Consider the following 25,272-nt stretch of genomic DNA (forward strand, 5'->3'; position numbering starts at 1 on the left):
ACTTTTACCTTTTACTAGGAGCATTTGCTTATACTTCTACCTTTTGCTTTAAAGCATTTACTTTGTTTTCATTCATACGGCCCAATAATACGCCTAAATAGTCCTTGTCGATAAGAGTTAAAATCGTCCGTATTGTTTTGTTTTGCTGGGACAAGAAGCGGTTGGTCGTTATAGTGGTTTGACTGTCAAGAAGGTCCCAGGTGTTGTTGATATAATTTTTATTGTCGCCATCGTCTGTTTCTTTATGTTTTTTTAACCAAGCGTACATCTTCTTGCAAATGTTTCCAGCAATATATATTTTTGCACTGAGGCAACTCTTGTGCAAGCGCACAATTAATTGCTGCCTCGCAGTCAGTCAATATCGGGACATATTTTTTTCATTGTAGAAAAAAATGCTGAGTGGGTAGACAGCGTCTTCTTATCGTGAAGTAAATAAGCCAGTGGAAAAACAGGAGATTTATTTTCTTGTGTCGAAAAATAAGAATCGACACATAAAAATCCCCCAAGTTAAAGATCGTGAGCTAACTTTGGCATAAATTTTGTTCAGTTACTACATAAAATAGCACAAATCTCTGGCAATAACTGTAATGTTCCAACAAAACCACCCAATTCCCCGGATGATAAGTACAGGCCAATTACATCGTCATTTGATAAAAGTCTCCTAATTCTTTCATTTTGGATGGTATTTGAAACTTGTTTTCTATTCTAGGTTGTTAAACTGAATACAATCCGGAAGGAACGTCATAGGTATCTAATTGTTTTCGATATACGGCTTGGGGTTCTTCTTTGATTAATTCTTTTTGCTTCCCAATGACTGACTTTGCAGTCATTTTATGAGCCCTTTTGTCGATCATTCTATTTTCATGCGGTAAGACCTCTTCTTTTTTTTAATGCCAACGTAATGCACCACTGTTTTTTAGTCATATTTTTTGTTAAAGTTATACAAAATGTAGGCACACCGTTTAAAGTTTTGCCCATCATATGACGTATAGTAATGGCACGTAATAGCGGTTTACCTTTTAGCAAATGCTTAATTCCTTCGTCTTTCCACCGCCACTGATCAGATTTCCAATCCTCTATATTGTCGTTTAGAATATAAAAGATGTCGCCCCCTTTAGGATTCAAAGGATATTTTTGAGATTGGTCATCGCTGGTTTCAAGAAGCAATTTTCTATATCCTTTTGCTGTTAAAAAATCTGGTGAATAAGTAATTTTACTTTTATCCTTGTTTACAGATGTTTCATCCATAATTAAATAACTACTACAAGAAGATAGCTACGGTGATGATAGTGTTATTGCAGCGCGACTTATTGCTTACCTATATGTTTTTATATTTCTTAACGAATCAAATAACAAATAATTTATATTAAATAGGCCTACCCATTCCCTTAGGTTAATTCATGTGGAGGTAGAAATTCGTACACCCATATAATACGTTAAAAATTAATCCAATAAATTTAATTCAAAAAGAAAATTTTACTTACTGTTTAATAAATTATTTAAGCAATTTTAGATAACTAGAAAACATATTTTATAATTTATATTTATAAAGAATCATGTAGATATAATTAGTTTTTGTAATTTATATCATCAATCATTCAGCATCCGCATCTGTGATATACCATATAAACCGCAGTTCATTACTCGGAAACTACTAAAGAAATTGCAAAGAAAAATATTTTTTGTACCCGACATTACTGATTACAGCTAGAAATAACTAATTTATTCCAAATCATAAATTTTATGATTTTTCAACTATGATCCTAAATAAAAACAAAAATATCGTTTTGCTAGTAGGTAAAAAAGTGGTCGGTAGATCTGCTACTATGCTAGTCGGTTGATAAATCGATTTGCTAATAGGTAAAAAAGTGGTCGGTAGATCTGCTACTACACCAGTCGGTTAATAAGTTGAATTGTTAATAGCTAAAAAAGTGGTGAGTAGATATACTACTACGCTAGTCGGTTGGTAAAATGAATTGCTAATAGGTAAAAAAGTGGTCAGTAGATCTGCTTCTATGCCAGTTGGTTAATAAGTTGAATTGTTATAGGTAAAAAAGTGGTCGGTAGATCTGCTACTATGCCATTCGGTTAATAAGTTGAATTGTTAATAGGTAAAAAAGTGGTCGGTAGATCTGCTACTACGCCAGTCGGTTGATAAAATGAATTGCTAATAGGTAAAAAAGAGGCCAGTATATCTGCTTCTATGCCAGTCGGTTGATAAATTCATTTGCTAATAGGGAAAAAAAGTGGTCGGTAGATCTGCTACTACAACAGTCGGTTAATAAGTTGAATTGTTAATAGGTAAAAACGTCGTCGGTAGATCTACTACCACGCCAGTCGGTTGATAAAATGATTTGCTAATAGGTAAAAAAGTGGTCAGTAGATCTGCGTCTATGCCAGTGGGTTGATAAATCGATTTGCTAATAGGTAAAAAAGTGGTCGGTAGATCTGCTACTATGCCAGTCGGTTAATAAGTTGAAATGTTAATAGGAAAAAAAGTGGTTGGTAGATCTGCTACTACGCCAGTCGGTTGATAAAATGAATTGCTAATAGGTAAAAAAAGTGGTCAGTAGATCTGCTACTATGCCAGTCGTTTGATAAATCGATTTACTAATAGGGAAAAAAGTGGTCGGTAGATCTGCTACTACGTCAGTTGGTTGATAATGTAATAGATAAAAAATTGGTCAGTAAGTCTGTTGGTCCGTTAGATTAAGAAAATGTCAATTAGGTTGATAAATCGAATTTGTAATTGCTACATACAGGGTGCTCAAAAACTGACGCACCAACTCAGGAAAAATGTTGAAAAAATTCCTAAAGTCATATTTTAAAAAATCTGGAGCTATAAACTTATTATGTTAACTTCTTTGGTTTTCATTATTTTTTTATGTTTTTATGTTTCATACCAGGTAATCGTTCCGTAACAAAACGATGAATAATTATTTTTAAATTTACTATCAGATTATAGCAGTTTTTTTAATTTAAAAAAATTAAAATTCATCAAAAAAATCACAATGTGTAGATGTGCCAACACTGGGAATTATTTCCTAGGAAACCGTTTCAAAAATAATTTATTTTTATTGTTGCTCAAATTCTATTGCGATTATGATTGTTAGACAACGTTGCCACATATCATTTACCTAAAATCCGTTATTTATCAATAACTTTAATACAAAGAATTTTTTTACTGTTTTTACCTTTATATGTAACCAGTTCTCTACCACACACCATTGAGTTGGTGCGCCAGTTTTTGAGCACGCTGTATATTAGTCGATAGACCTCTAGGCCTGTCTATAACGATTAACCATCCGTCATGCGCGGGTCGGTCGGTCGGTCTGCTGATCGATCGGTCGGTAAATTAGGCAGACCCGAGGGTTAGAGGTTTATCTCCAAACTCCATTTTTAATTATTTTTTTTTCGAACTTGTGTACAGCAGGGTGATTTGAAAATGTCATGCCAATAAACCCCGGTTGAGGGATCGGTAGGTACTCAGACCGCAACCATCTGTGGCAATAAATCATTTTGTCGTGAATTTCGAAACACGAAATAATTTTACTTTGCAACTGCTTAAAATATGGTTTGACTTTATAATGATTTTAGTAATTGAAGTCACCGCTATTTTTAATTCCAATTTCAATTGCCATTTAATTCGCATTGTAAAACAAAATTAATTTTGAATTTTAAATTTGATTGCCTCCAAAGGCATATTTGAGAATAGTGCAAATAAATGATAAATTAATTAATTACAATCAAACATCTGATTAACTGATCACGTTATATGGAAGAACCCCATGAGGAAACTGTAATTTTGGTCGTACTACCCCTCGTTAGATGTCGCTCCCAGTACTACACTTGTACTATTTTAACATTTTCGTATCATGCAATATTTTCTTACAATAATTTAGTTACATAAAATAGGATTAAATTTTACATTAAAATGTTTAGAAAAATTTGCCGTGTCTTTTTAAACTACCGGTTCTGTGATCTGATTTTAATTTAACAAGATATCATTAATTACTCTGCAATTTGATCTTGACCAGAACTTGACCAGCCAGCGTCGTTTTTGGCTTTTCTAATCTATTTAACAGGCCAATTAATTTATGGATGTTTCTTTTAAGACAATTTGTTAATAACTACTAAACATGCCATGAATTTCTATGTTTCATTCGCTGACTGAAGAACACTGCATAAAGTCTCTATGTTGCTAGAAAATGTTACGATAATTCCATTTTAAATAAAATGAAATTACTTTTTCTCTCTCTCGAATTATTTTCTGATCATTATTTTAATTTAAAATGAATTTACTCCTTTCTAACCATAACTAGTTATTTGTTAAACAAAAGCATTGAATTTCTTTATAGTTTTATCACGAAATTTCGGATATTTGAATAAACCTAAATTTATTATTTTGTGACAAAAACATTGAATTATTTGAGCGCCTGGAGCGTCAGGCCATCGCCAACTTCCTTATCTTTGCACATCCACTTGTTAAACACATGGCTTCGTGGGAACGATAATTTCTAAACATTTTAATGCTAACAAGAATGTAAATAATTTGAATTAAATTTGTTGAAATTAAACGGCGTTGTAGGGAAGCTCAAATTTTAAAATGACTCCGAATAATTTGCGCTGATTAATCGATTAAATTATAAATACCGCGACCATCACAGTACAAATAGAAAAACAGTTTTATTTGTTGAGCTCTATTACCTGCTAAAATTAACACTTTTTTTATATACACCCTGTATATCCCAATTGTTTTTAAAAATAATGTCATAACACAAGTTTTTGTTTTTAAAAACATTTCTTGCTGTGTCCTCATTTTCCAACCCATGCCTCATCTCTTTGGTGGTAACATTTTTAGGGTGGATTTTTTAAAAATTTTACTCTCCAATAGGGCTTTTTAAATGTATAAATTAAATAATATGTAGATTTAAAAAAAATTTGTTTATTTTTTTAACATCCACTCTTTTGATCCTTGTTTAGTTCTCAAGGCATCTAATGCATACTGGTTTGTCAGTGGTTCTATTATTTCTTTGTAACAATTAGGTAAAAAGAGGTCTACTTCCATGTCTGCTTCTCTGCATTATCCAAAACTACCCTAAAATAAATAAAACAAAGTTTAAAAATTCCGACACACCAAACCTTTATTTAAAAACACTACGCGTTTCAACCACAAAGTGGTCATCCTCAGGTGAGAATATAAACTAAACTAATTCTTACAATGTTCTGCCTTATATACTAATTTTGCCGACTTTCACTTTTCCTACCTCCGACTAATGAGTAGAGGGGAGAAAAAGGGATGGGGCCGTTGTCTGAATTCATAAGCCTATTTCTATTCTTAAAAACTTCAAGACTTTCGAAAGCGTCAAGAAATTTACAATTATTAACTACTCTAAGAATTTTTAAGTTAGTGCTATCAATTCTATGATCTTTTTCAAAAATATGCTGAGCAACACTTGATTTTTCAAATCTGTTGAATTTTAAATGTGCTAAATGTTCTTTAAATCTAATGTTTATTGATCGACGTGACTGCGCAATATATTTTTGTTCACAATCTTTACAATTAATTTCATAAATCCCCGATTTTTCCAAAAATCCATTTTATTTTTTGGACTTCCAAAAAAACTCTTGAGACTTGTGCCTAAGTTGTAAACAACTTGCAAGTTAAGATTTTTTAAAATTCCACTCAAACTTCTTGTGACTGAGGGAGTATAAGGTAAAGTTATAAAATTTGTCTTCTCGGGTGTGTTTGTAAACCACTTCACCTGAGGATGACCACTTTGTGGTTGAAACGCGTAGTGTTTTTAAATAAAGGTTTGGTGTGTCGGGATTTTTAAACTTTGTTTTATTTATTTTCCACGCTAAGGAAATCCAACAAGAAGTACCCTAAAATATTCAGTAAATCTAAGAGGCTGGGGTGTGTACTGTTTTTCAATTTTGGGTTTATGCAATTTTTTCTAGGAGCACTCTATGTATGTACAAGAGTCTTCTATTGGGTTACTAAAATAAAAACAGCAGCAGCGGAACTTTTAAAGTTAAAAGGTAATGTAGCATTATTTAAAATTGCAGTAGGCAGATAGGCCTTTTTTCTGAAATAACTAGCAAACGCATGAACTGCCTACTTTGTACGTCTGAGGATTTTTGGAAGTTCAAAACCGCATCCAATTTTCGTTGACCTGGTCGCATGTCTTCGATACTAATCTCTTGGCCCAAATAATCAATTTTCGCTTGAAGATAACTGCATTTTGCCAATTTCAATTTCACACCTGCGTCAATAATTAATTCCAACACCTTTCCAATTAGCTCTTATCCCGTCGCTACGTCTACTGAACGTGTCAGAATAATTATCCTATTGTAAAAATTGTCATGGAAATTTAAAAGTAATTATAAAGCAGTTTGGTTGACGCTGGTATCCTGACCCAATTTAAAGCATTTTGCTGATCGTGCTGACCGCGAGGAAGTGTTTGCCTGGGTCGGTGGACGATTGCGACAACCGTTCTAGAAAAGAAGAAATAACGTTTGTAGAAACAAATTTTTCTGAAATTAGGAAATCGTCTACTTATGACAAATTAGTTGGTTGCAGGTCGCTGTTAATCCGAATTTGCTGATTTCTTTATGGCAAGATTACAAAGTCTTCCGAACTTGGCTGGAGTTGTTTCATAAGGTTCGTCTTTAAAGAATAAGGTCTTATTGGTACTTAAGGGTAGCATTAGAATTGATCAAAAATGGAGGAATGTGGAGGTGAGGATGGTATTTTGTAATGCATAACAATATGCGAAACCAATAATTGTTTTAGTTGGTTTTTCAAAATACTTTTGTACAACTGAATTTCCTTTCCTCCCTTATGTAAGTAAATCAAGTGCTATTTTTATTCAACAGTTGCAGCTGGAAGAATTTTGCTAAAATATTTATTTGGAAATCATTTTATACGTTTTAAACACGAACTTGTCGTACATTTTTTTAAAAACGGTAATGGTACACTCTTGGTGTTTTCTGATTAATAATAATAATAATATAGTTAATTTATGCTAACAATACAAAGTATTTTGCATAGGTCAAGAAAAGTGTAGGTACATCGTAGGTCATAAAAACATAAAAACTCTTCAATCGTCTAAAAGGGCTTGGTTATTAAATAAGTTTCAATTTTTTTGAGAAAAACATTGGAAGGTGTGCTTTTAACTCTCGCTGGTAAGGCGTTGTAAAATTTGATACCATAGTAATTTACACCATGCCTAGATCTGAGTAATCGCAATTTATCCAGAAAGATGCTATCATTTTTGGTGTTATAACTGTGTTTCGAATTGGTAAATTTATAAGATGAAAAATGTGTAAAAATGTATTCTAGGCATTTATATATGTAGAGGCCTGAAGTGTAAGGATATTTAGGGATTGAAAATGATATCTACAGGAATCGCGGAATCCAATACCAACAACTACTCTGATTGCTCTGCGTTGCAAACGAAATAGTCTATTAGTTGAAGCACAGTGCTCAATACTCAAGGTGAGAATGAACTAGTCCGAAGTAAGTGGTTCTTATCATTTCAGGTGCTATGTGGTTTGATAGATTACGGAAGAGATAGATATTTTTACATAACTTATTTGCTAGACTATCAATGTGCTTGTGCCATCTTAAAGGAAAAACAATATATTGTGATGACTCGATTTTTCAAACTTTCAATTTCAAATCTCGCGGGAAATGTCAACACGAATGTGAAGTGAGTGTAAGTGGAATGTGCGCAGAAGAATCGCAAACTCCAATTAGGCGCGCGCACGTGACGTCACTAACCAAGCTTGGAGGAAAAACATTGGAACACGTGTTAACTATGCTACTGTGTTGTACGGAGTTATACGCTGTGGTTATACGTGTTTTGTTCTAAAGTTTGAAGTATTATGGAGTTATCTGAATACGCACAAGGTTTAGAAACAATTGTTAGAAATCGATACATCGATAAGATTAATGTTATTAGGGTAGATCCATATTTAATTCATCCCCAAACTTGTTCTCAAGATGTGGAGAATTTTCCCAAAATAGAATTCCCTGACATCGTTATGTACTTAGTGGATACAAAAAGTGCTTATACTATGCAACAATTAAAAGGATACAAGGGATTGGATGCATATAAATATGCTACTTGTGGCTGGGTTAAACAGGTGGCTGTGAAGGTCTTTGGGTCTTATGTCGTAGTCTTGGGAAAGATAAATCTGATCATTATTGTATATCGGTTATTTAAGCATTATTTGAATCTAGGTACTTCATTCCTAACGATTAAATGAACCTATGTTGCAACCATGTATTATTGCTGAAAAAGAGGGCAATATATGCTCTGCCCATTACACGTGCATCGCAGGTTTGGGGGAGGTATGTACTCACGTTGGGGCCCTTCTTTTTACTGTGGAATTAAACGTCCGGGATTTGGAAGAGACTACAGTAACAGGAAAGAAGGCCTATTGGATGCCTCCTTCAGGAAAACCTGCTCAACCACAGAGTCTCAAATATAGATTTTTCGGTACCAAAAAAAAGATTGCCCCGGGACGAACCACTCACTGTTCGTGATAAAGGTCAAGAAAACATTCCATCATTATCCCGAACAGAGAGACAAGATCTTTTAAATTTATTTGCGTCCACTTCGCAAGGATCCGCAGCGCATTTAATTACTAATCCCAAAGTAAAAAAGAAGAGAGGGACCAAAAAAAGAATCATTGGATTACAACTTTATTCAGTGAAGATCACATTCATAAAAGCTTAAGTGAGCTGCAGGAATTAGGTAAGTTTAAATGGACTTTGTAATACATTACATTGAGTATTTACGTGTTTCAGGTGCCTCTTTGGATTTTTCTATACCAGTTGCTGATTGTAAGGAGATTCACAATACGACTAAAGAACAAGCGAAGTGTAAAGATTGGTTTTACTATAGAGCTGGAAGGATTACAGCGTCCAAATTCAAAAGTTGTTGCCGAACAAATATCGCGAATCCCTCTTTATCTTTACTCAAGTCTGTGTGTTATCCAATGACATACAGTTTTAAAACAAGAGCAGTGGATTATGGATGCACCCACGAAAGACGTGCAATTCAAGATTTTATAAATGAAATGTCAAAAACCCATGAAAACGTTTGTTACGAAAAAATGGGATTTTTTATAAGCCCTAAGTGGCCGTGTTTTGGAGCATCGCCAGATGGTATTATTGAACTGTTGTGGGATTTCATTATTAGAAGTAAAGTGCCCATACTGTGCTAAAGATAATGGTGTTTTAGAAAAATTAGAACAAAAAAGTTTTTTTTTACAGTTAAACGGTAATGAGTTGCATCTTCAAGACGATCACAGCTACTACTACCAAATTCAGATGCAGTTAGCTTTGACACAGGAACAGAAATGTTACTTGGTAGTATGGAGCCCCAAAAATATGATTTATACCTGTGTATATTTTAATGATAACTTCTGGACTCAAGAAAGTGCTAAAGCACAACAGTTTTTTTACAAGTGTGTATTACCTGAAGTCTTAGGTAAATATTTTACAAGAAGTAGGACTGAAGAGGAAGTCTCAACCCAAGTCTCAACAGCTGCAGAAACCGACTGGGATGTTTCAACTTCTGAAAATGTATCTTTGTTTGAAGAGGCTATAACTGAACCTTCAACAAGTAAAGCGACTTCCATTGATGCAGTTTTATATCGCATATGCCAAGAAGAAGATGACCAAAAAACGCCTATGATAGCATGCGAATCAGGTGTATGCTCAATTGAGTGGTACCACTTAGCTTGTGTTGGACTAGAGAGTGTACCAGATGGAGTGTGGATTTGTGACAGGTGTAAAAAATAAATTTTGTTATATTTTTAGTGTTTTATTCAACAAAAATTTAAAAAAATATCCAGATAAAAATGAACAAAAAAACAACAAATAAAAATTAATAAAGAAAATTCTAATCAAGGGGTACTATTGGAGGACACATATTAATAAAAGCAGAACACACAACAACTATCATATCTATTAAAGAACCTTGCTCACCCTCTTTTTTAAGTATAAATATAGGAAATGTACCATTGAAAATTTTGTACTTGCCTTTGAGTAAACCAATAACTCTTTCTACGTGTACACGTACGCTTGCTAGTTTCCGAGTTTTTTCAATATTTATTGGAGCAAGTTGTTTTTTCCCCCTTCCAAATGCTGGCATTTCTACTTGGGCGCAATAAAGATTTACATCATCCTGAATTTTATCAAATCCTTTATTAGCGAGTACTAAGTCTCCAGGAATAAGTTTGTCCAAAAAATCCGAATCGTCAGTAACAAACTTATCACTAGCACGTCCTCCATATGCATTTGAAATAAAAATTATGCAGCCTTGTGGCGCAACACCAATCAAAAACTTGATTGTGTGGTGGTGCTTGTACTGCGACCAGGTTTTTGCTGCAGTATCAGGACTTTATGACTGCTCAATAAATACTTCAAACGCATCAATAATTACAGTGATTTTTAGACCAAATATATTTTTAAATGATGTGGGCATATTTAAGTGTAGTTCGTCCCTTGATGGCCAATAAATGAAACTTTTAAGTTGGCAATATAAAATGTTTATAGTTCTTTCAAACGTTCTTGACGCCGTTGTTCTGTGACATTGAAAAAGTTTTCCTAAAAAGGTGAACTGTAAATTGAAACGGAGTTTCATTAACGTTAGTAAGAGCTGGTGAAATTTTGACAAAGTTGCAGTGCCTGGTAAATAGGGCTCAATAGTATTCAAAACGCCTTTTAAATATGTATATTCAGGGAACCCCGTGTAATATAGAACTTCTTCATCATTATGAATAAAATATTCTTCTTCCATCTTATATTTTTTTAGTTCTGTTCTTAATTTATAAATTTCATCATTGGCATTACGTAGTGCAAGCTCCAACTGTTCATAGGAAGGTTTAACATGCTCGATGTTTTCAATTTCTGCTACTACAGTTGGAGAACTAGTTGTAGCGGCAGCTTCCTCTTTCTATGTTATGTATGTAAGGGGGTTTATGCGTAGTAGTACAGCATAACACATAACACATGAATTTATTAAATCAAATGATTACATTCTCAAAACACATATCGTAATTAACATGTCACTCCACTAGTTTTTCCTCGTATTATGCAACCAACATAACACTCTTCCCCTCGTAGGAGTTTATTTACAAATTGAGACGGTCCACTGGCTTCCTGATACGGGTAGATCGTCTTAATGTCAAGGTTCCTGATTCGTTGACGATAACCGGCTGTTCCGGTTCAGGAACTAAAACTGGTGTTGATGTTCTTCCGTTTCAACGGTGGGAAGTTCTTGGTTCGGTTCTTTATTGTCAATTTCCGAATCCACGGGAATTCCTTGAAAGGGAATTGGTCCATTGTAAGGTAACAATTGATCGACGTGTCTCCGTTGAATACGTCCATCCACACACACCTCGTAATTCAAATTCCCGTTCCTCGTCACAATCGTCCCGTATTTCCATTTTTGGTTTTTGTCTCCGTAATGTCTGCATAAAACCGTATCGTTCTCTTCGAACGACCTATCTTTCTTGTCCCCTGGCAATTTAGCTTCTTGCATCTCCGGCGATAACTCCAGCTTGACTAAATCAATTCTTGTACGAATGTTTCTTTTAAATATGAGTTCTGCCGGACTAACCCCTGTAGTTATGTTTGGTGTCTTCCGGTTTTGCATCAAAAATCTTGATAATTTAAGGTGAAGATTTCCCCTTTCCCACTGCATAGAACGTAAGCTTTTCTTTACAGTTTGGACGTATCTCTCTGCTTGTCCGTTAGTGGCTGGATGATATGGTGCAATCAGTTTATGCTTGATTCCGTTCATTTTAAGAAAGTCTTCGAATTCTTTTGATATGAAGTTACTGCCATTGTCTGACACTACAGTGTATGGTAATCCAAAACGAGCAAATGTTTCACGAAGAATGTTAATTGTCGTATTTGCGGTCATATTCGACGTTGGAAATACCTCAATCCATTTGGTGTAAGAATCAACGATAATAAAAAAATACGTATTCAGAAATGGTCCCGCGTAGTCGATATGTATCCTCTGCCATGGAACTATGGCGTAATCCCATGGATGATAATTTGTCTTCGGTGGGTTGTTTCGAAATCGGCTGCAGCTCAAACATTCTTTTGCTATTCTTTCAATATCGAGATCAATCAACGGCCACCACACGTGACTGCGTGCTAGGGCTTTCATCTTAACAATTCCTATGTGAGCTGCATGTATTTCTTCCAGTATATACTTGCGTAATGACTTTGGAATTGCCACACGAATACCTTTAAACAGACATCCGTCTTGAATCGAAAACTCAGATTGCGAATAATTCTTCGGAAGTGGTTTCCCTGTCTGTAATGCTAGAAATATGTTCCGAATTTCTGGACATTTTAATGATTCTTTTTTTATCTGCTTCCTTGTAATGGGTAAGAATTCTAACTGACTTATTTGAAATATTGCTGCATCATCCCTTTTATCCGTCGTACTTGGTAAAGATGATCTTGAAAAATAATCGACATTACTGTGTTCTTCAGTTTTCCTAAATTTAATGTCGTAGTCAAATCCTGATAGATATGTAGCATAGTGTATTAATCTCGTTGCCGATGTAGACGGAAGGTCCTTATGTGGGTGTAAAATTGACGTTAAGGGTTTATTATCGGTTACCAATGTAAATTTCCTTCCGTAACAATAGTGAAAAAATTTTCTTATGCCCCAATAAATTGCTAAAGCCTCTCGATCAATTTGACTGTAATTTTTCTCCGATTTGTTCAATGATCTTGATGCGAAAGCAATTGGTCTTTCGGCTCCATCACTAGTTCGATGTGATAAAACTGCACCTAATCCGGTTGGAGATGCGTCCGTCGCTAGGATTAACGGAAGGTCTTCATTAAAGGGTATCAGTATTTTCGTACTTGTAATATCATTTTTAATTTCTTGAAATGCCCTTTCACATTCCTTACTCCAAGTGAAAGGAACGTTTTTCTTTAGAAGTTGATATAGTGGATGTAATTTGGACGAAAGGTTCGGGAGAAATTTTTGGTAGTAATTGACCAATCCAAGAAAAGTTCGTAACTCTGACAGCTTTTCGGGTCTTTTACTATTAACAACAGCTTCTACTTTCTCCTTTGTTGTATGTAATCCATTCTTATCGATTTTGTGACCCAAAAATGAAATATTTGTTTTAAAGAATTGACATTTATCCTTGTTTACATGTAAATCGAAATCTCGTAGTCGTTGTAATACACATCGCAGCCTAACTAAAAGCTCGTCGGGTGTCTTCCCTTGTACCGCAATGTCATCGAAGAAACACACCACTCCTTCCAGGTCTTGTAACATCTGGTCCATAAAACGTTGCCACGCATTTGGAGCCGTTTTTACCCCAAACATTAAACGTTTTACTTTGTACACTCCTTTGTGTGTACTGATAGCTTGCATGATTGCTTGCATGATTTGATTTTTGCTCCTGGACATAGCGATTTGAATTTCTTTTCAGAGATTGTAGAGACTGCTGCTCCTGTATCAAGTTCCATTTTGCATTTCGAATTATTTAATTTGATCGGCAACAATATTTTCTGTGCGCTTACTGAATTTATTGTAACAATATTGTACAAATTTGTAAATTCGCCTTCTTCCTCTTCAATTTTCGTAACTTGTTTCTGATTTTGAGACTTGGCTTTAAAACACACCGCTTGCAAATGACCCAGTTTGCCACAATGTTTGCATGTGAGCTTTTTTGCTGAACACGAATCAGCCTTATGGTTTGTTTTTCCACAACGGAAACATTTTCCCCACATCTCTTGTAATTTTTCCGGTTTCTTCTTCCGCTGTTCGTTTGTACGTAAACTTTTGTCTTTCCTGACCGCATTTACCTCCAATTCTGACCGTTGCATTTGCATTGATTCTTTTTTCGCAGTTTCTACTGATTGGGCAATTTGCACTATATCTTCGAATGTAACAGTTGATTTTTGTTGTAACAGTCGTTCTCTTATTTCTGTATCACGAATTCCTCTTATGAACTGCGTGCGTAAATGGGTATTAATAGTAGACGTATTGCAATGGCTGCACTTGAATTCGCAATTTTTAGTCATTTTCCGCAACTCCGCGACGTAATTCGCAATAGTTTCCCCTTCATGTTGAACTCGTAAGGAAAACTTGTGTTGTTCTGAAATCACACTAGCTTGAGGCGCTAAGTGTTCTTTTAATGCTTTTATCAGATCTCTGTAAGTTTTTGTATTCGGTAAATCCGGGGCTGTTAATTTTGTAACGGTTTGGTAAATTTTCGGACTTAAACAGCTTATCAAAATTTGTACGCACATTTTGTCCCTCTCGTCAGTGGAGTCATCCATTTTCTTTAACTTTAAATGATTGTCCAGTCGTTGTAAGTAACAGTCAAACGTTTCGTAATTTTCGTCGTAAGGGTGTAAATTTTCTTTTACAGAAGCCGTATTTTGAGTTTGATTAAGTAACTGTCTTTGTGTGTCGTGAATTCGATTTAAAATTTCTGTCATTGCCGTTAGCACTGGTTGTAATTCCGCCATTTTTATTTAATGTAAATTATGAATGTAAATTATCTCCGTAAGCCGTAGTCGTAACAATTTGTAGAAGGAATTAGACAGGACAAGGAGGCGCTTAGAGGGCTATCAAAGCTAAAGGACAGGAGACCCCTGATCGGAAGGTGTTTCCAAAGTAGGGTGGACGGTAAAACAATTTGTACGTAATGCTGGTACAGATTCTAGTGTAAATACCTTGAATTTTCCTGTAACACGTGGAAACCCTAACCTCACTTTTTTTTTCCTTGACTCTCCCGACTTTGTTCTTTTCCGACTCGTCGCCACTTGTTATGTATGTAAGGGGGTTTATGCGTAGTAGTACAGCATAACACATAACACATGAATTTATTAAATCAAATGATTACATTTTCAAAACACATATCGTAATTAACATGTCACTCCACTAGTTTTTCCTCGTATTATGCAACCAACATAACATTCTACAAATCAAGATGGCACAGCTAAAATGTGTTTAGAAAAAAAAGAAGAAATCTGCGAATTCTAAAAGGAAAAAAAATCCAGATTTCTGGAATACCTACTAAACTACAAAAAAAGCAAAATAAAGCAAAAATAAAAATTAATTCTTCTCGGTTGCCACAAAGCAAAAAAAAAGAAATACCTGTACTTCTCTAGCTTTACAACGCTGATACCTTTCTAATTTTTTTTTGCCAGTAACGTTGTAACCCATGTTTTTCGAAGGAACCCAGTCAGGATGAGTGGTATCCAGGGTTGTGACGTAGATATTGAAACGTCGTTCTACAGTATAACGACGCGTAGTTTTTGCACATTTTCTACGTCATCAATCCAAATAAATTACCGAAAAATTACACTATTTTTTACGTCAAAATTTGGTAGCATTTATTTGTTCTCAAGAAGAGAAAAATGAATCAAAAATGTTCTATTACTAAATACATATCATTATTAATTAAGTAAGTTCTTTTACCATCAGAAATTGTAGTCAGTAAACAGTAAAACAAGACAATTTTCTATTATTTTCTTTATTTGGCAAAACAGATTAGTAATAAACAAAAAATAAAATCTATTCTCAAAAAAAAAATAAATAAAGTCTATTCTCAAAAAAACAAAATAAAGTCTATTCTCAAAAAACAAAATAAAAGAATTAATCTCGAGGAAAAAAACACAACCAATGTTTCTTTTTTAACTGACTTCGTTACTTTCCCGCATCTTCAGGGAGTAATAACAATGCATTATTTTTCTCGAATGATCAGCATCCAAACGATTTCTCAAATCATTGTGAATAAATGCCCAATTACTAAACACACGCTCCAAGGAAGCTGAGCTGGCTGGTATATTGATAAGTTTTAAAGCTACACTAGCCAACTCTGGGTGCTTTCTCTCGGCCAATCCCCAAAAAACTTTTGGGCAACAAATGTTTTTACGTTCTAAGGTTTCAAAAATATCTTCCGAAGAACAAAATTGGTGAAAACTCATTAAACCTTCTGCACTTAAAGTAGCTACCAAATAGTCATGGACCATATCAACCTGGGTTTGATTCAAAGACCTTCCTCTATAAAGAGGATGAAGAAAATTTGATGTTAAAGAGTAAATATTTAGCGCCATGTCTCTTCTTCTTTTCAAAACATCTTCAAACTCCGCAGGCAGTTGTAAATGAGTCCATTTCTCACAAGCATCGGCAATAGTGCAGCTGCTAGACTGACACTCATTAATTAATTTGCAAACCGGGTTAGATACTTCAATTGTTGTTTTAACTTCATCGATGAACTCATCGTCAAATAGTAACTGAATTATTTCTTGTTTAAGTTTTATAGTTTCTTCTGCCGCAAGTTTTTTCATAAATTTTAAATTTTTGATCAAGCAAGAAAATGAGTCTCTATAGGTACACCACCGAGTATCGACAGCTAATTTTATCTTTGATCCTCCCTGACTTTGCAGCTCCTTTTCGAGATTAGGATGTTTAAATTCTTTTAAGATAGTGATTACTTTGGAACATAATTCTTTGGAAATTAAGTCTTTGGCAAGAAGATTTCCTGTGTGACTATTGCAAGTAGTATGCATTAAATCACTCGTCAATTTTCCCATTTTCAACATGTTTGCTGCATTATCGCTAACGACAGCATAAATTTCAGTCTTAAACTTTGTCTTCGCTAGTTCAACAGATAGATTACACAATTCACTTAGCTTTTCTCCCGTCTCTGGTGTTGTTGTTACATCATATGCTTCCAGAAAAATACACTTATCGCTTCTTGTTGACTTCAAAATTGTTACCACTTGTTTTGTGTTATTTGCTGAATTTTTCCACCCATCGATCATCATAACAGAGAATTTACCTATTGAGTTTTGATCGTCTTCATTTATTTCATCATATAATGAATTTAGAATGGTCCCTGACACTGTCTTGCGGCAGGGAGGCTGATATGCAGGTCTAAGCACTCTCAAAAAGTCTTTGAAATGAATTGAGTCTACTACATGAAATGGAATGTTACAACCTACAATAAATTTGCCAAGTGCTTTGTTAATCTCGATTTTCTGATTGTTGCTAACATGGTCTAAAAAATTTTTAATTGTATCCTTTGGCTTGCTGTTGCTTTTTTTAGATATTGACTTGTTAATTATTTTGTGTATGCTTTCTTTTGAAGTTGATGGAATTGGGGATAGCATTCGGGGTGAAGGTGAAGCTGCTATTGATATTGAAGTCAAATTTGAACTCTCAGTATTGCAAATGTTTTCATCATAGTTTAAATCTGATGTAGGTAATGTTAATGTTGATGCCGCACTTACACGATCATTAAATTGTTCATTGCTACAACTTGGTGAATCTTCCACTGAAACTTCATTTGACTCTTCTTCATCGTTATCGTCAGCCTTACTTTCTATTTCTACCAATATGATTTCATCCTCTTCACCCACTTCGGCCACTTCTTTGGATGTATTTTCTTCCTTGCAGACATTTCTGCATTGCAATAAACAATAATTCAGTACTAGTTCTTTATTTATTTAATGTAATACAAACGCATACATACCTATGCGACATCAGTCGTTGTTTCGAAGTATTTTTTAATATTTTATCACACACAAGACAACGTGCTGCAACTTTTCCATTCAGTTTTAATATATCAAACTTTCCAATCGTCCAAAAACTGTGAAAATTTCTTCCCGGCATTTTGGAAGACGTAAGAGCCGGCGTAACGTACCGCAAAATTTGAGGTTAGAATTGTTAAAAAGAGGTTATTCTATATCTACGATTAACTACAATTAATTACGTCAAAAACTACACGTAATGTATAAAATGTAATTAATATTAATTACACGTAATTTCCCAACCCTGGTGGTATCCTTCAAAGCTGCTGGTTTTCCTAAAAAAGAATGTGACAATTCAAAATATAAATGCTAATTTAATACCAGAGTGGAAATGACGTGAACAAATACGTCCATATTTAATTTTCGTATCCGTTAGATCTTCTCTTCTTAAAGCTTTGATCCACATTTCTCTACGTCGTTGTGACAAGGCGCAGAGCTTTTTCCCTGGCGTAAATATAGAAGGTATCCTACAAATGTAATAAGTACATACTAACGTTAATACTTAATAATAATAATTAATACACAAAACACAGAAATAGTAAATCACCAAAACACTGACCAAAATATTTACCTGAAAAAACGTATATTAACATCTCTGGAAGCGACACTTCCACAATTTACCACCATACAAAAGTTAGGCATAGTTTTTACGAGTTTGGTCACAAAATTCAGCTCACAAACAACAAATTAACAGTTTTTTTATACACTATCACCGAACAACAACTGCAGTTTACGTTGTGAGGTTAGAATTGTTTTTCCTCCAGGCTTGGTCGAACTGTCAAACGTGCTCGCGCCCAATTGGCTGAGACAGAACGACAGGAAGACGACAATGGCTGCAAGACACTGGCGGTCGTTCTTAGTTAGTTAGTGTTTAAAATTAAGCTTTGTAAAGTTATTTCACTTGTAAAATCCACCCTAACTGTAAAATAACGATCCTCAAATAGTAGACGAATCTACATCACATAAAGGTACTGTAGAAAGCTAGGATTAAGTAACTATATTCAGGACTTCGTGGACGATCACGCTTTTTCCTGTTTTCAATTGAGATGTAATTCGTTAGTCCAAGCAAATCATTGTTGTGAGTTAGTAGAATTACAAAGTAATTAATTGAGCATTTGTTTGAATGGAATTTGCTTAGAAATTGTTACCGTTAGCTCATGTTTAGAATAAATTGTAACTGTAACTTGATGGGGGTTGTTCAGTCTGGGAGGCGCCCTGTATTAGGGTTGATTGAAAAGTAGAAGTTGGGCTTTTGGTACATGTCGAACTTGTCGAAGTGTTTTATGGTTATTTTGTGATCTTTGGAGATGACGGGTCAGTGAGAGGATCAATTTGTATTGTAATTGTTTTTATGAAAAGATTTATCATTGTTTGTGGATACGGTTTAGGGAGGTTTCATCCGGTCCCTTCTGCAGTTGACTTACATCCATTTCATTTAACATTTTTATTGTTTCATTTATTTTTCATCAGCGGTAGTAATGTCATGGCGCGTGCTACTTGCTTATTGTTTTTTATTTCTCGTCGGCTTGTAGTTACGCCAATTATACGAGCTACTTGCACATTATTGTTTTTGTTGTTTTGTTGTTGTTCAAACTAACAATGTTCCTTTTTTTTTCTACAAAATTCCCATTTTTCTAGCACGGTTGTCGCACTCATCCACCAACCTAGGCAAACACTTTCGCGCGGTCAGCACGATCAGCAAAATGCCTTAAACTGGGTCAGGATGCCAGCGACAACCAAACTACTTCATAATTATTTAATTTTTCATTACAAAGTTCACATTAGAATAACCATTGTTTTATATTTACTATTTTAGTTTGTAGTTTCAATTTGTATATAACAAAATTGTTTTTATAATAAACGAGTTTTTTTATATCGAGTGCATTTGCGACTTGAGATTTTTTTTTACTCCGCCTACACCCTACTTCGCCGAACAGTTGTTCAATTGGTTTGTGTTCAATTGGCCACTTGTTTCTTGTTTGTTTGTTTCATTTAATTGAATTGAAATTGAATCATTTTTATTTCATTTTGATTTTTGAACATTATCATCAACTGCAGGAATTAAACAATGTTTTCCTTCCCACAGGTGTTTTATTGTACTCTCTCAAGTCAAATCTCCACACAAGCGTATTACAATGATCCAGTTCCCCCTTTTTTTTGAAAAACAACGTAGGTTACTCCATTTTGATGACGATTACGACCATCGGTCATTTTGTATTTTTTTATTTGGATTTTTGTGTCTAGACAAGGCAAACGAAAAGGAGGTGGGGGCCCTTTGTATCATCACAATATAATCCTAAGAATTTAGTGAAGTCACAGTAGGTGACGTCCTGTTCAATGTTTTTCAGGGTGAAAATCATTTTGATAGTTTTATCCTGGTTTAAGTGTAGCTTATTCGAAATCAACCAACTTTGGGTTTTCTCGTACAGTACTGACATACGCGACTTAAGACTGAGTAAACAGGTGTCAGACAGATTTATATTAGTGTCATCTGCAAAGAGTGTTGAACTAACTTCATGGATAAATTTTCGCAGATCATTAATGTACAAAAGAAATAGAAGTGGCCCTAAAATGGACCCTTGTGGGACACCATGTTCTACTCTAATTTCAACAGAAAATTTACCATTAATGCTAATTTTTTGAAAGCGATTGCTTAAATAAGACTGAATTAGACCAATGCTACAGGAACCAAAATTATAGCAAGCTAGTTTTCTAATTAAGAGGAAGGTGAGAAACAGTATCGAAAGCCTTGCTAAGATGAAGAAATAGTGCTTTATAATATTTTTTTCTTCAATACAATTAACAACATTGCCTATGAATTCATGAACCGCTAGTGCAGCAGGAGAACGTTTATGAAATCCAAGCTGATTTAGAGAGAGAATTTCATTTTTATCCAAATAATCAACAATTTGATTTAATAGTAGTCTTTCAATTATTTTGTAAAAAATGGGCAACAAAGATAATGTTCATGTCATTAGGGTCACCTTTTTTTAAATATTTTAAATCATTAATACAGCAATTAATCAGATTCGTCAAGGGTATATTTATTAATTTTTTTATTGATTTAATTATTTTAACATCCCGTTCATAAACATCCTTACTGTTCGAGTTTGTTAAACTATTGATACATTCTCTAACTTTATTAAAAGAGACATTCGAAATGAGAACTGCTTGGTGTTTTTGTTAATGTTTATAGGCATTATCGTAACGGGATCTTTAGAAATCGAGGGAATAGAACTTGGTAATTTTTGTGGGACAAATGCGAATGTGTCGTCTCCTGTGCTACAACGTGACATAAGACTTCTGGAAAAGGTCCAGAGAAAGGTGACTAGGCAGCCTTTTTGCAGTTCTTATTGTCCGTCGTATGAGGAAAGACATTGATGCGCTTACCAACCTTGGTCTATAGACGCGTAAGAGGTGACCTCCTGAAAACCTTCCAAGCAATTACTTCCAAAAAATCCTCCTCTACATCGATTATTTAGAATCAATTCTAGTTGTACTAGAGGGCACCTTATAAATTGCAAAAGCCTAATTTTAAAACAAGTGTCAGACAGAATTTTATAACTAATAGGATAGGATTTTTAAACAACTTAATAATGGCTTCTATTGGGTATTACTTTCAACCTCTTTGCTTCAACCTTTAAAAACATCTTCCAATTCCCTAGGGGCTAATCACCCCTATTTTAAAATTTTACATAGTTTATCCGTAAAAAATTGTTGATATGTTTTTGGCTTGGGGGTGGTTTGATTTTGAAATTGCATTCTTTAAGAATTTTTGTTGCTACGGTTTTTGATGGAAAGGTATGGCGTACCCCTGTGCTTATAATAGGATAATCTCCCCGTCTTCAGTTGCTGTTTGCTCCGCGATTGATTGTGTCTGCCTGGGCTCTAGGAGTATTGGCGACGCAGACTCTTCGAGTTTAAATTATGTTGAGTCTTTCCGATAGCGATCTTTGCTTTAGGGATCTTTAATTTCTCGGATGTCTTTTCGAGGGCGCGAGTCGTTTTCATACGCTCACTAAGGTTATCACCGAAAAGCCATCCGTTAACTTGTGTTGCCGTCAATGTTAATTTATTAATGCCTGCTGAGGCCAAGATTTTACGAGATTGGGACTCGGCAAAGTGAACGGAAGCCAGGAGTTTCCCCGCGTCACCCAGTAACTCGATTAGCTGTGAGGTGGTCTCTCCTTCGTTTTGAAAACAGAAAGTGAGGGCAGTACCAACCGCCCCCATTGCGGTGCTAATTTGAGCTTGCACATGGGCAAGTCTCTCTTACGAGTATGGCCTTTGACGTCTTCTAGGGCCTTCTTAAGTTGTTTGCAAATGGCAACCAAGTCAGGGCCCTCCGACGAGTCTGACGAGCTCGAAGACGGGCTGCGTTTCCGTTTCTTATTCCCCATTTTCAGAAAAAGATGTGCATAAAATAAAATAAAGCGAAATTCTGTTGCGTTAAATCTATTGCCCTTATTAACACTTGTATATGTTCGGCCAAAATCTTTTAGAGTAAATTTTCCAAGTTCAATATGGGCTCGTAATATTTTGTTTACTTCTGCGGCACGCAGTTTATGGGGTGGTTTTCCGATAATAACACCATATTCTTTACTGAATAGAAATCGTTTTACTACATCCAATAAAATTGCTTGCATATAAGCTATTGGTATATTTTTAATCATATCAAACTGAGGTAAATTTAGAAGAATTGTTTCGTCTGAACCTATATGATGATCAGAATGTGTTCTTAAACGGAAATCAGCATGTTTTTTTAGTGTTTGTTAAACTTGGGAAACAGATGCTACCATTACCGCAGTCTTCTTCCTGTGTGTACTTTGAACATGCAAAATAACCCGTATGTCCTTTTATTTTTAACACAAATGATTTGGTTGGTAAATCCATGGAAAAAAACTTAATTACAATTTTATGTGTAAAACCACAAAAATCAAATCCAGTAGTAATCAGTACTTTCGCTTTATTTGCAAAATCATTTAAAAAACTATTGGAATCCTCTTTGGCTTTTGATAACCGTGATAGAGTCTAAGCAACATTACTTTTCCATGAAATTCCTTTAATGATTTTATAGAACCCAAAATTGGTCAAAATTGAGACCCAGAATTTTTAGACAATCTTTGACCATCCACATTGACACCTAATTCTAAAGTTAAGCTTCATAGGTTCATATTCATTTTTAATAAACATGTTTTTTACTGCTTCAATGCCAAAATAATAAAAAGTACCTCCATCCATACTACAAATAAGAGATTTTTTGGGAGTGTGCAGCAAAGTTCGAGGATTTTTAGGCAGAAAATGCCAATATCTCTCTTCTCTTAAAACTGTTAATAAATTTTGTAATTTAAATAACTCTATTCGACACTTAACGGTCCATTCAGATAATTTTAACGCAATATTTCCTTCCTGCAATTCACGTATGTGTTGATTTATGGCCTCAATATTTTCATTTAAACAAGAATTTTGCTCGGACATTACTTAATTTTTGAGGTTGTCTATTGGAATTAATAATATTGCATTCGTCAACTTTTGTATTACTAAATAGTCTTAAGGAAGCATTTACGCACTCATTTAATAATCTTCATGCTTGGCGTACCTTACTTTTTTGCATTGCAATGATTTTAAAAATTTATATTTCTTTAGAAATCTTTTAATACCTGAGATAGTTATACAATTCTCTCAGCTTTGAATAGTGACCACAAAGTAGCAGATAGTTGAAAGTTGACAAATATTCGTGGTGGTGATTTATAAATCACACTGTGGGAGGTGGTGAATAGCGAAGTCCAGAGCAGATCAAACAATTTATTAACAACGAAAAATAAAAATAAGGATTACAGAGAAATTGCAATTATTCGCTCCGTCGCGTCGACCGTTGAAGCGGACTCGGAGCAGACCATAGAATAAGAGATAGATAGAACTGAATATTTCCTTGTTGGTGGCGGTTGAGAGATTGCAGCGCCATCATTAGGTGGTCCCGAGCATAATGGGGGGAAATTTAAATGGCTCCAACCTCTACTTAGTCATGAAATAATATAATTTTTCGTAATCTTTGCAAATGTTTGCAACAACAGCTTTTAGTAACAAAATACTAAAAACTGTCATTGCAGACATGTGCAAAGAAAACGCAAATGCAGCATAAATAAAAAATTGCAATATTTTAAAAATTTATTGGTGATTTTTTAACATACATCTATACTGTTTCAAATTAAACATAATGTTTGTTGACTAAGGGTGGATTTTACAATCGTCAGATAAACCCCGGATAAGTTATTTGTGGTATAATTACTACAGTTGCAATTGTTACAATGTATTTTTCAAAATTTATTCTCAGAATAAAGTTATCCGACGATTGTAAAAGCAGTCCTAAATTAAATAACTATAAATACACAGGTAAATACAGACTGATCCAGAAATACTGAGTCTGTTGGCAACACTGGACTTAAATTTTTAAGGATACCAATGGAGTACTCTTCCAGTTAACAACAATTTAACATTCTTGTAGGGTTGTACGTCAAATAATTGTCAAGAGAAATCGAATTCGGTTACAGTGTTGCAAATTACGAGCACAAATACTTTCAAATGTGTTGCCAACAGACTCAGTATTTATGGATCAGTCTGTAGTAAACTTGCTGTTTCAAAACCAAAAAACAAACACTAGCACACTTACATTATTTGGAGTGAAATAGGTCACAAATTAGAACTGTGTTTCCGTGTGATTCTCTGAAAGTTAGTACGGCTTAAGTTAAAGAAAAACAGGGAGAAACAAATTATACAGTAACGTTTAACATTTTTCTTAGCTGTTTAAAGCCAATTTCTGGTAACATATTGAACGGAGAAATAAATCTGAACAGCAATTAAAACATAGCAACACCAATCACATAAGCATTACCTTATCAACTAATAGAGGTAAAATTTAACTGAATTTTAATGGTACCAGAAACTGGACCTAAATAAAATAAAATAAAATAGGAACGGTTCTATAACATATGAATATAATATTCAGTGTATGCCTGAATAAATAAACATATAAAAAACAATGACTCTTCTTAACTTAACAAAAAATTAATGAATGAATAAATATATAAATAAATAAATAACAATAAATATCCGAAATTTTCCCCATAAGAACGAAAGAAGTTTATACAAAATCAACCCAACAGTTTTTTGGAGTATGAAAAGACTGAAAGTGGAAGAAAAACTTGTTTACATACAAGCAATATTTGAGCTAATAATGAGGATTGTGCATTGACCAATAATTAAAGGCTACTACTAACATCCAAAGATAAATTGAAAGCCAGTCTAAAAAATTAAGCCGCATACGCAAAAGGTTGTTTTATACCATCCCAAAGATGGTTGTGTGAGCTCTTTTAATGTAAATGTTCTTAGGGTCCGTAAGCTAAGCTAAATTGACAAAATTGAGCAGTTAAATTTTATTCGGTTGTCATTTTTTACATTTTTATTATAGGATTACAAACATTCCTTTACTTCATCCAAAAAAGCTAGACTCATTTTGCCCATTCTTATTTACTGTTATAGCTCAATTGACTGACACATCCTTCATAAAGTGATGAGGAAGTAAAAGTTGTAAAATCGGTATATCTTTTGGGAAACTTTAACTGGTCTGTTTAAGAATCACGCATACAGTGTGTATCCGAAATACATGT

At 34.4% G+C, this 25,272-nt stretch overlaps 1 protein-coding gene, 4 long non-coding RNA genes and 1 other non-coding gene across 9 annotated transcripts in view; 3 read left to right on the plus strand and 3 right to left on the minus strand.

Moving 5' to 3' along the window:
* Positions 1–8,999, plus strand: part of LOC107398211 (uncharacterized) — a 65,258-nt gene extending 56,259 nt beyond the window's left edge. Inside the window, exons 3-7 of one of the 4 annotated variants that reach the window (XR_010333880.1) lie at positions 6,574–7,188; positions 7,237–7,304; positions 7,362–7,915; positions 7,968–8,765; positions 8,819–8,999. This is a non-coding gene — a long non-coding RNA (uncharacterized LOC107398211). Of the gene's footprint in view, positions 1–6,573; positions 7,916–7,967; positions 8,766–8,818 lie in introns of all 4 variants that reach the window. The other 3 variants (XR_010333881.1, XR_010333879.1, XR_010333878.1) reach the window with 3 other exon arrangements.
* Positions 9,000–9,063: 64 nt separating this feature from the next.
* LOC135265972 (uncharacterized) lies at positions 9,064–10,821 on the plus strand. The gene is made up of 2 exons (XR_010333883.1): positions 9,064–9,214; positions 9,287–10,821. It is a non-coding gene; the product is annotated as an uncharacterized LOC135265972 (long non-coding RNA).
* Positions 10,822–11,252: 431 nt separating this feature from the next.
* Positions 11,253–12,197, minus strand: LOC107398985 (uncharacterized protein K02A2.6-like). The gene has a single exon (XM_015984593.1). The coding sequence runs from the start codon at positions 12,195–12,197 to the stop codon at positions 11,253–11,255; it is 945 nt and encodes a 314-aa protein (XP_015840079.1).
* Positions 12,198–17,214: 5,017 nt separating this feature from the next.
* On the minus strand, positions 17,215–17,852 carry LOC135265971 (uncharacterized). Its single transcript, XR_010333882.1, has 2 exons — positions 17,548–17,852; positions 17,215–17,477 (listed from the first exon to the last, which is right to left on the minus strand). It is a non-coding gene; the product is annotated as an uncharacterized LOC135265971 (long non-coding RNA).
* Positions 17,852–18,401, minus strand: LOC107398986 (uncharacterized). The gene is made up of 3 exons (XR_001575689.2): positions 18,177–18,401; positions 17,927–18,072; positions 17,852–17,880 (listed from the first exon to the last, which is right to left on the minus strand). It is a non-coding gene; the product is annotated as an uncharacterized LOC107398986 (long non-coding RNA).
* Positions 18,402–21,508: 3,107 nt separating this feature from the next.
* Positions 21,509–21,595, plus strand: Mir3881 (microRNA mir-3881). Its single transcript, NR_038737.1, has one exon. It is a non-coding gene; the product is annotated as a microRNA mir-3881 (primary transcript).
* Positions 21,596–25,272: the final 3,677 nt, after the last annotated feature.

This window comes from Tribolium castaneum, chromosome 4 (genome assembly GCF_031307605.1).
Source record: "Tribolium castaneum strain GA2 chromosome 4, icTriCast1.1, whole genome shotgun sequence".
Lineage (NCBI taxonomy): Eukaryota > Metazoa > Arthropoda > Insecta > Coleoptera > Tenebrionidae > Tribolium > Tribolium castaneum.

Excerpts from the sequence above, each read along its gene's own strand:
- LOC107398985 (XM_015984593.1), bottom strand. The coding sequence starts at position 12,197 with ATGAAAGCCCTAGCACGCAGTCACGTGTGGTGGCCGTTGATTGATCTC.